Source organism: Diaphorina citri, unplaced genomic scaffold (genome assembly GCF_000475195.1).
Source record: "Diaphorina citri unplaced genomic scaffold, Diaci psyllid genome assembly version 1.1 scaffold8550, whole genome shotgun sequence".
Classification (NCBI taxonomy): domain Eukaryota; kingdom Metazoa; phylum Arthropoda; class Insecta; order Hemiptera; family Psyllidae; genus Diaphorina; species Diaphorina citri.
Window position 1 is genome coordinate 1 of NW_007385925.1, and position 10,999 is coordinate 10,999.

General features: G+C 37.7%; 2 protein-coding genes and 2 long non-coding RNA genes across 4 annotated transcripts; 3 read left to right on the top strand and 1 right to left on the bottom strand.

The window, feature by feature from the left end:
* Nucleotides 1-3,144: 3,144 nt before the first annotated feature.
* LOC103522443 (tumor suppressor candidate 3-like) lies at nt 3,145-4,701 on the bottom strand. Its single transcript, XM_008487546.3, has one exon. The coding sequence runs from the start codon at nt 4,560-4,562 to the stop codon at nt 3,576-3,578; it is 987 nt and encodes a 328-aa protein (XP_008485768.1). The 5' UTR covers nt 4,563-4,701; the 3' UTR covers nt 3,145-3,575.
* Nucleotides 4,702-5,152: 451 nt separating this feature from the next.
* LOC103522444 (WD repeat-containing protein 37-like) lies at nt 5,153-6,671 on the top strand. Its single transcript, XM_026832583.1, has 4 exons — nt 5,153-5,696; nt 6,012-6,184; nt 6,454-6,605; nt 6,668-6,671. Exons 1-4 carry the CDS (start codon nt 5,153-5,155, stop codon nt 6,669-6,671), a joined length of 873 nt encoding a protein of 290 aa, XP_026688384.1.
* A 191-nt stretch (nt 6,672-6,862) lies between these two features.
* LOC113472793 lies at nt 6,863-8,391 on the top strand. The gene is made up of 2 exons (XR_003394965.1): nt 6,863-7,386; nt 7,900-8,391. It is a non-coding gene; the product is annotated as an uncharacterized LOC113472793 (long non-coding RNA).
* A 395-nt stretch (nt 8,392-8,786) lies between these two features.
* LOC113472792 lies at nt 8,787-10,667 on the top strand. Its single transcript, XR_003394964.1, has 3 exons — nt 8,787-9,103; nt 10,267-10,298; nt 10,504-10,667. It is a non-coding gene; the product is annotated as an uncharacterized LOC113472792 (long non-coding RNA).
* The last annotated feature ends 332 nt before the right edge of the window (nt 10,668-10,999 follow it).

Below are 10,999 nucleotides of genomic sequence, written 5' to 3' on the forward strand. Positions count from 1 at the left end.
CATCCCCTCATCATCTACCCAACTCCTATTATCGGGGATCCACGCGGAGTAGTTTATCTTCCGTGTCCGCGGAATGAACACTTCCTTAGGCCATTCACTAAAATTTAGACCTTATCAGGTATACCTGACACCTAATGAGCACACACACTATCAGATAGACCTGACAGGTACGGCTGAAAAGGTCCGAATGTCAGGTATACCTGATACCAGGTGAGGGCACTCACTATCAGTTATACTTATACCTGACACCTGATGAGCACACACACCATCAGGTACACCTGATCAGGAATACCTGTCGTCAGGTCTACCTGATAGTGAGTGCCTGGCCAAAGATAGTTGAAAACTGATCAGGTGTAGCTGATAGAACCGCCACACACTCATCAGGTCTGTAAGGTGTCAGTTGGAACTGATCAAATTTTCATCAGGTATCAGTTCGTCTGATAGACATATTATTGCTGCCGCACACTATCAGGTATACCTGTCAGGCCTACCTGATAATGAGTGGCTGACCTTATCCGTAAAGTAGCTTATCCTCTGTGTCCGCAGAATGAACACCTCTGTGGTTCAAAGGAATGACCATCTACAGAGGAAGATAACTATCCCTTTTAGAGTGCATGTCTTGGGATTGCTGGGTAGATTATTTTTCTAGGAGTCAAAAATGAAATTATCTTCCTACCTCGGTGGTTGATCAAGACGTTCGCCTGGCAGTTAGGAGGGCGTGGGTTCAATCCCAGCCGAGGTATGGAACTTCATCTTGAACGTTGTTTGAAAATTTGACCTTAATAATAGTGGTAGCTTATTGTTGGAGTAAAAGGACTCTAGTCTTATTTGAGCAGCATAAGTAAGCACTACCTATTCCTAGGATAATTATTTTAGGGGTTTTATCGTTTTAGGAGTGGCTAACCACTGGAGATACCCCGAATATCTAACAGCCCAGATTTTGGAGACTTTTTTTCAGTACCTTACGTTTAATTTATTGCAAAACACTTGCCATGAATTATCTAATAGTATACTTACAATTATTCGATTTTATTACCTTGTTTGTGTAAATATGAAAGTTGTTTCCTGTTGAATAATTCGTGTAAAAAAAAACCTGCCTCGGTAGCGTAGTGAGGGTTGCCTGTAGAGAGGGCACAAGTTCGCATCCCTACCGAGGCATGAATTTTTATCCACAATTTATTTTATTATTTTCCCGAGAGTTTGACCAAAATAATAATAGACTTTACTGCTTGTTTGTGTGGAGTCAGAAAGTGTCATTTAAGCAGTATTATTAAGTATATTCTTTAGTTCTTTAACCCAAACTTGTCCATTTGACTTCTGGGTTTTCAATTTGTAGACCAAATTCATAGTCTGTATGTGGCTGGTGTCTTCACTGATCACAACTGAACTATCTTTTGGCTTTAAAATATATATCCTATTGCATTTCTAATGTTGCATTATTGTATTGATGTATTGGATTTGGAGTCATTTTAGGAAATGACTGTATGGATAGGTGAAATTCAAGTGACCTTATTAATTAATTCTGAATAGTAATAGTAAGTTGTCTTTAGAGGACATTTTCTATTAAAAATTTATATGGGCATGTTATTTTATTTCTTAGTTGTAATTTGTGCAATTTCATGTTGACCTTTTTTAAAAAAGATATTCACTTTTTTGTATTTAGTACCAGAGTTGGGTATGATTGTAATCTGCTTCGTAGGTACATTAGTTTCTATTGTATCTATTTTTAAGTACGGAGATAATGTTTTTCTTCCGAAGTTTAATGTCACTGTATAATGGCTATTGTCTGGTGACGGGCCTTTTCTATTCTTCAAACAGTGTTTTTTCAATATCATGAGTACCTAATATTTTTAAATCATTATAGCTGTATTAGTTGTTTGATTATGTTATAATGATTTGAAAAGCTAGCCTACTCTGATACGAGTGTCTTCTTTCCTTATTGCAAATTTCTTCCAAAACATTTTTCTTCTTCTATTTTTTGTTGTTAATCGTTGTTATTGCATTTTATATTATCTTTTTAATAGTTCTTAGAATGGACCTGCCAAAAGGTTTAAAGTTGTATGTTTTTTATTTTAATTATACTATTCGATTATTAAAAAGAAAAGGAAAAAAAAAACAATAAGTTGTAGGTAGATACCTACATACTAAATAGCCTATTTTTTTTTACATCAAAATGTCGAAAATTTCGATGGTATACTAAGACAATAGCTATTAAAATTTATTTAAAGTAAAGGGAAGAATCGAATTTATATACTTTTGAGTGCGTGTGAAGAAAATGGAACGTTCGAATAGTGAGTTGGAAGTGTTCAACAATTCCTAACAATGGAGTAAAAATTATGGAACGCTCTTTAAGCAGGGTTGCATGACAAGTCTAGTTTGCTGTTACTTATGTGGATCTTGCTGAAGGCTTGTATCAATAAATAAATCATCCAAAGCCTACCCCTCCCCTATAGTAGGTTAAGGTGTATTTTCCTTTCAGGGAAACTTTCAGACACGGAACCGGTTGTTCCATTTTGTCAACTGAAATGGCGCCAGCACTAAACCCTACGAAATCCGAGATGGTGCATCATCGAAATCGGTTCCGTTTCCGAAAGTTTCCCGAAAATGAAAATACGCCTTTACTTTGATGAAGAGAATCAATTTTTTGAGCATTTCAAGCAAGAATGTTTTAGTGTTACAAAAGTATACAAAGTGTAAAAAAATATGAACAGTATTGAATGACTAATCAACCCCCCAAGTGAGTGTAAATAAAGAGATTGTGTATCATATAAAGATATTGTCTTTACCTACTTATAAATATCTATATAAATAAATAATATAATTTCATGTTAGTAATGTTTTGTTAATAAATAATAAAATTAAAGAAATTATATGCTGTAAAGCTTTTCTTTATATTGACATATTTTCCCCCTAGGAAAAACAAAAACCTGCAGCCTCCAAGCCCTTTTTCTAGAAATTTAACCAGTTTTTCAATAATTTTATTTTTCTCATGAGTCACTATTCTGATTTAACTAGCAGCACTTGGATTTTAGAACAAAGAAAAGCCAGGATTAGTATTTGGTATTTCACTTTTAAAATACCACAGTACAAACTGAAAAATTAATAAATGAGTTTCTAGCTAAGTATGTCAAAATAAAAACAGGTTTTTTTTCTTTCTTTTTTACTTATTTTATTTACCCAATACATACTGTGGTTGGGTACTAATAATCTGTACAAAAGAAATGTTCACATTTCAATGTATGATTTTCTCCCTGGAAAATATGTCCTTGAGAATGGTTGACAGGCTACTTTACAATAAATTTGTAATATTTTCCATTAGGTTTTATTAAAAGGATCTTTAAAATTATTAAGGGTGGGTCATCTAATACAAAATTATAGAAAACAGGCAAAGTGATAGAGTACCTACATTGAAATCTTGGGAAATGTGACAAAGGAAATTAAAATAAATAGAGGAGGAAAGACTTGCACACACATACAGATAGACAGAAAGATCAAATCTCAAGATGATCATCATGGTGAGACCCTCAATCTTATAGAAATCAGAAAACACAACTGCCTTTCATCAAGCGAATTACCTACTTGATAAGGAAGCTGTAGGGATATCCATGAGCCTTGGATCTAAAGATGGATAGAATGACACTAAAGAAGAAAGCAACCAAACCCAGACCTACTACAGCCATTGTTCTGCGTACTCTAACATCATTCTTTCTAGTAGCTGCCTCTGAGATAAGAATCATACCAACAACTATAGCAGCATTGAGAAGAATGACTATGTAAGTCTCCAGTACAAACTGGCCCTGTGATGAGCCATGGATGTAGGCAATACCATTCTGATTCTTGTGAATGAATGGAGGTCCTCTGATATGATTCCACATCTGACCTGAGATCATAGCAAAGCAGAAGAGTACTGCTGCAACTCCCCACATGAGTTTATTATACAGGAACTCAAGGTTGTTTCTTTTAACATACAGGAATACTGCAACTATTGCAAACAACATGATGAAAGCCATGGGTCCTGAATAGTTGGGAGGTCGGAACACACGGATCTGAATATCGGTTCTGTCTGCAATCCACTTGACAATAGCTTCAGCAGAGTATCCAACACGTTGAATATCCAGGGTATCACTGGGCTTGGGTTTTCCTTTGGCTGGGAAATGCATAAAGATAGGTGCTGTGTTGAGTCTTAGCATTTGAAATACATCAGATCCCTCATCAAAGTCCACCAGAATGAAGAATAATTTGTTGGAATACATCTGAGAATAGCGGAATGAGTTGGCAACAATAGTATACTCATCACTTGCACTGACACAAATGTGGCAGTTACGTTGAGGTGCAAGAGCAGTAAACATTACAATAGCAGAGTAGTTCCTAGGTCCATTTTTGATATATTCCTTGTACTTTTGCCCATCAAAACGAAGAACCGCTTTCTTGGCATTCATTTCAGAGAGATGTAGAACTCTATCACCCAGGGATAAACTGGTGGATTGTTTCTTGACTTGTGCATGTGAGCAATGAATGAATACAATCAGGGACAATAGTCCCAATCTTACCAGGTTCCTCATCTTGTATAAGAAGAAATACACACTGTAAATACTGACAGAAAATCTATAATTTTAACATTCTTGATTTCTAGGTTTTCTTGAATAGTGAATACCTAGCCTTAGCCTAGTTGAAAAATCCAAATTTCAAAAGCCGTAGTCCGTAGCCGTACGTGTCTGTAAACAAAACAAAAACCAGAGAGTGCGCATGCGCACTACAGACTTCTGATAAGAAATGACCTTCAAAACGCACAGAGGCCACAGAGCTCGCAGTTTTTTAGGAAGTTCCCTTTGGAAATGGAAATAAAATGAAGGCAATCCAGTGATAACTTATAACTTTTGATTTAGATAAATCACAAAAGAAAACTTGAACTTTTAATGCAAGTTGTAGTTATTAGCAGAAATAGAAAGAAGTGTTTTTCTCCATTAGGTACTCTGAAGCAAAGAAAGTTTGCTCGACTAGTGCTCAGCAAGTTCAGTATTCTGTTTTGTGAAAATCACTACACCAGAAAAAGTAACATCAAAGGTTGAGAGAGTCCATTTGACCATGTTCTTTTATGGTTGAAAGTGATCCCTTGAAAAACTTTTTGAAGGATCTAATACGCACTCATAACATGCCTCAATCAGATACGATGTCTCAAAAGTCTACCAAACACAAGCGTACTGCTAGTGGTAAGCTGAGTAATTTGGGTGATCAAGATCTGAGTATGCTACGAACACATCTCAACTCGGAGTACGATGATGTAGTCCTTCCCAGCAGTGTGAAATTCAAACTCAACTCACTGTTTTCTCAAATTGAACGAGAGTTTGAGCTTCTTTATCTGGAAAATTTGAACCTACAAGACAAGATTGACATGTTGATGGAGAAGCTGGACAGGGAAAGTATAATCAACGAGAAGTATCCAGAATGCAATGATATGGAATGTGTGACAAACATGAACAAGAACTTTAACAAACAGAAAGTCCTTGCATCAAATCCATCTGCACAGAAGCTGAAAACTACTAACAAGTTGAAAGTTCAAACCAGCAAGATTGTATCAAGCTTCAAGACATCTTTATTGAGCTGTTACAAGATAAGATCATTCTCTGGACATAGAGATGGGGTGTGGGATGTTGCTGTGAGACCTGGACAACCTGTTCTAGGCTCAGCATCTGCAGGTAAGTGGTAATAACATATGTAGCATGTTATACCTATTGTAAGTCTGTATTTAAGAACCTTACCATCTACTTGATCTAAAGTTAAGCGTTTACCTATCAAGAAATTTTGGCTGTTATCATTCAATGTATTATCTCATGTCCCATGATATTTTTACTTGTGAATTAAGGGAATGGGTAGAATGTTGTCTGCACTCTAGTGCAGACTACTTTTATGCCTACATGGAAGAAACACTAATGAATCCTGTACCACCACATTGTCAAATATACAGAAACAATTTTTTTGATAATTGATCACAATATTCCTTTTGTTTTCAGACCGTACTGTAAGACTATGGAGTACACAGACTGGCAAGTGTGTTCTTCAATATTCTGGTCACTCTGGATCGGTCAACTCAGTTCGATTTTTGCCCAACAAAGATCTTGTGCTGTCTGCAAGTGGAGATAAGTCAGTTCATATCTGGCAGGCAGTTATCAACTGGGAGTGCCTGGTGAGTGTTCAAATCATTTTAAAATTTTGTTATTTCCTTTAAAAATATTGGAATTGAGGTTTGTTTTATGTAGGTAATTATTTATTCCTCTCAACAATGGACAATTTTTCATTAACATTTTTATAGACATGGACCACCATTCTCTTGCCACTGTTCGTACACAATCTAAACTTTGATTAAGAGTTGTATTGTGCTTTATTAAGACTGCCAAAGTAGTCCCTTTATTTCAGTTTAAGAGTAGAACCTAATAAAGCCTTTTTACCTCTCAGAACAATGACAATGACTCTGACCTGGATGAAAGCAAGGAGCCAGATGAAAGTTCCATCACTTTGAGAACTCCGGTCAAAGAGCTCTTAGGTCATTCCAACGTTGTGATAGCAGCTGACTGGTTGTCAGATGGAGAACAGGTCATCACTGCATCGTGGGATAGGGTGGCCAATCTGTTTGATGTAGAAACTGGCACCATCTTACAGTCCCTCACAGGTAAGAAATGGAAGTTTTTTTTTAGGTTTGATAGAGGGAACTGTAACTGCTAAGGTCCCAAAAGTGAAGAGAGAAGGAAGACAGGATAGGAGAAAGCCAGCTGTTCCAGGAACGAACCTTATATGTTTAGAATAAAATCCACCCCAGATGGGAATCGAACCCTTTCTATATTTCGTTATTTCTATCTGTCTCACTATATCGGTTTTCCTTTCTATATTTCTCACTTAATAACTCAGTTCTTTATTCGTATTACGGTTTACATAATTGTCTCATCATTTCTGATCTTTTCGATTTCTCTCGGATTGCTAATAACTTATATTCACATCTGCACTTCTGTCTGTACCTAACCATGGTCCAATATCTTTTGGTTCATGTCATTTCACATCACCTAGCTAGATATTTTTTGAGCGATTTTAAAATGACACTCTCTTTGAGTTATTATAAAATGACTCTCTTCAACAATCCATGTACTGTTCAACACTACCACTAGAACAGTATTCACTACTTCTCCTTCCTAAACCCTTTTCCGATTTCAATTGGCTATTGTGCTAGCCCACTTCCTCCTCTAAACCATCTGTTGGCCCACTCCACTAAGTTGGTCCACTCACAGTCATCTGTTGGCCCACTACATCCACTAAGTCTTGTGTTGGCCCCACTTGTGTTTACTGGTCGCTTTTGTGCTAGTGTGTCCAATAGAAATCCACTGTCGTTTTCCTAAGGTAAATTAGTTTTTCTACCCCCTTATTTTTATCTGTATTTTAGCCATATTTGTTTTTACCTTATTTGTTAGGAATGTTAGGATATAGGGTACTATTAATATCTAATAATTATTCTTGTATTTTTTTATTACATATTATTATTTTTTGAGACTTAATCAAATTAAAACCAACGTGATTATTATTAGCTAAATAATAGACGTATATCTTGAAAAATCTATCTAATTTTTCTAGCTGTTTGAAGACAGTTTCCGATTGTGACACCAAATTTCGCGGTTTAAAGGTTCCGTCAGCCAAAAAGTTTCGGATCTCACAATCCCAGCCACCATTAAAAAGCTGTGTGTGATTCTACCCTATATTATACTCATATTATAATTATCACGTATAAGCAGTGCTTTATTTAAACTGTGAGCTTAGAGAACAAGTTGCTCCATGGTACCATTTCTTTTCAGATTCATATTAACCCAATTATTATTGCTCATAAATTAACCCATTCCTGTTTCTTTTTCCACACAGAACCTGGAGAAGCAATTCGCGCTGCAGCTGGAAGAACAGGAGGTCCGATTCGGGCCAGCCCGCTCCTACTTGCCATCCGATCTAAGTGAACTCTCATCCCCTCATCATCTACCCAACTCCTATTATCGGGGATCCACGCGGAGTAGTTTATCTTCCGTGTCCGCGGAATGAACACTTCCTTAGGCCATTCACTAAAATTTAGACTTTGTCAGGTATACCTGACAACTGATGAGCACACACACTATCAGATAGACCTGACAGGTACGGCTGAAAAGGTCCGAATGTCAGGTTTACCTGATACCAGGTGAGGGCACTCACTATCAGGTATACCTGACACCTGATGAGCACACAGACCATCAGGTAGACCTGATCAGGAATACCTGTCGTCAGGTCTACCTGATAGTGAGTGCCTGGTCAAAGATAGTTGAAAACTGAGAACTGATGAGGTGTAGCTGATAGAACCGCCACACACTCATCAGGTCTGTAAGGTGTCAGTTGGAACTGATCAAATTTTCATCAGGTATCAGTTCGTCTGATAGACATATTATCGCTGCCACACACTATCAGGTATACCTGTCAGGCCTACCTGATAATGAGTGGCTGACCTTATCCGTGAAGTAGCTTATCCTCTGTGTCCGCAGAATGAACACCTCTGTGGTTCAAAGGAATGACCATCTACAGAGGAAGATAACTATCCCTTTTAGAGTGCATGTCTTGGGGATTGCTGGGTAGATTATTTTTCTAGGAGTCAAAAATGAAATTATCTTCCTACCTCGGTGGTTGATCAAGACGTTCGCCTGGCAGTCCATATCGTATACTATAGGAAGGAAAGTAATGTATTCGCTCAAAAAATTTTAGTTTTAAAGATGAGTGTTTCACCGGACTTCCTTGGGCCATTCACTAAAATTTAGACCTTATCAGGTATACCTGACACCTGATGAGCACACACACTATCAGATAGACCTGACAGGTACGGCTGAAAAAGTCCGAATGTCAGGTTTACCTGATACCAGGTGAGGGCACTCACTATCACTTATCAGGTATACCTGACACCTGATGAGCACACACACCATCAGGTAGACCTGATCAGGAATACCTGTCGTCAGGTCTACCTGATAGTGAGTGCCTGGCCAAAACTAGTTGAAAACTGAGAACTGATGAGGTGTAGCTGATAGAACCGCCACACACTCATCAGGTCTGTAAGGTGTCAGTTGGAACTCATCAACTCAGCAAGTTCAGTATTCTGTTTTGTGAAAATCACTACACCAGAAAAAGTAACATCAAAGGTTGAGAGAGTCCATTTGACCATGTTCTTTTATGGTTGAAAGTGATCCCTTGAAAAACTTTGCCTGGCAGTTAGGAGGGCGTGGGTTCAATCCCAGCCGAGGTATGGAACTTCATCTTGAACGTTGTTTGAAAATTTGACCTTAATAATAGTGGTAGCTTATTGTTGGAGTAAAAGGACTCTAGTCTTATTTGAGCAGCATAAGTAAGCACTACCTATTCCTAGGCTAATTATTTTAGGGGTTTTATCGTTTTAGGAGTGGCTAACCACTGGATATACCCCGAATATCTAACAGCCCAGATTTTGGAGACTTTTTTTCAGTACCTTACGTTTAATTTATTGCAAAACACTTGCCATGAATTATCTAATAGTATACTTACAATTATTCGATTTTATTATCTTGTTTGTGTAAATATGAAAGTTGTTTCTTGTTGAATAATTCGTGTAAAAAAAACCTGCCTCGGTAGCGTAGTGAGGGTTGCCTGTAGAGAGGGCACAAGTTCGCATCCCTACCGAGGCATGAATTTTTATCCATAGCCTAGTTGAAAAATCCAAATTTCAAAAGCCGTAGTCCGTACGTGTCTGTAAACAAAACAAAAACCAGAGAGTGCGCATGCGCACTACAGACTTCTGATAAGAAATGACCTTCAAAACGCACAGAGGCCACAGAGCTCGCAGTTTTTTAGGAAGTTCCCTTTGGAAATGGAAATAAAATGAAGGCAATCCAGTGATAACTTATAACTTTTGATTTAGATAAATCACAAAAGAAAACTTGAACTTTTAATGCAAGTTGTAGTTTTTGTCAGGTATACCTGACAACTGATGAGCACACACACTATCAGATAGACCTGACAGGTACGGCTGAAAAGGTCCGAATGTCAGGTTTACCTGATACCAGGTGAGGGCACTCACTATCAGGTATACCTGACACCTGATGAGCACACAGACCATCAGGTAGACCTGATCAGGAATACCTGTCGTCAGGTCTACCTGATAGTGAGTGCCTGGTCAAAGATAGTTGAAAACTGAGAACTGATGAGGTGTAGCTGATAGAACCGCCACACACTCATCAGGTCTGTAAGGTGTCAGTTGGAACTGATCAAATTTTCATCAGGTATCAGTTCGTCTGATAGACATATTATTGCTGCCACACACTATCAGGTTATACCTGTCAGGCCTACCTGATAATGAGTGGCTGACCTTATCCGTGAAGTAGCTTATCCTCTGTGTCCGCAGAATGAACACCTCTGTGGTTCAAAGGAATGACCATCTACAGAGGAAGATAACTATCCCTTTTAAACTCATCAAATATTCATCAGGTATCAGTTCGTCTGATAGACATATTATTGCTGCCGCACACTATCAGGTATACCTGTCAGGCCTACCTGATAATGAGTGGCTGACCTTATCCGTAAAGTAGCTTATCCTCTGTGTCCGCAGAATGAACACCTCTGTGGTTCAAAGGAATGACCATCTACAGAGGAAGATAACTATCCCTTTTAAGTTGAAAAATCCAAATTTCAAAAGCCGTAGTCCGTACGTGTCTGTAAGTGTAAACAAAACAAAAACCAGAGAGTGCGCATGCGCACTACAGACTTCTGATAAGAAATGACCTTCAAAACGCACAGAGGCCACAGAGCTCGCAGTTTTTTAGGAAGTTCCCTTTGGAAATGGAAATAAAAATGAAGGCAATCCAGTGATAACTTATAACTTTTGATTTAGATAAATCACAAAAGAAAACTTGAACTTTTAATGCAAGTTGTAGTTATTGCTGGGTAGATTATTTTTCTAGGAGTCAAAAATGAAATTATCTTC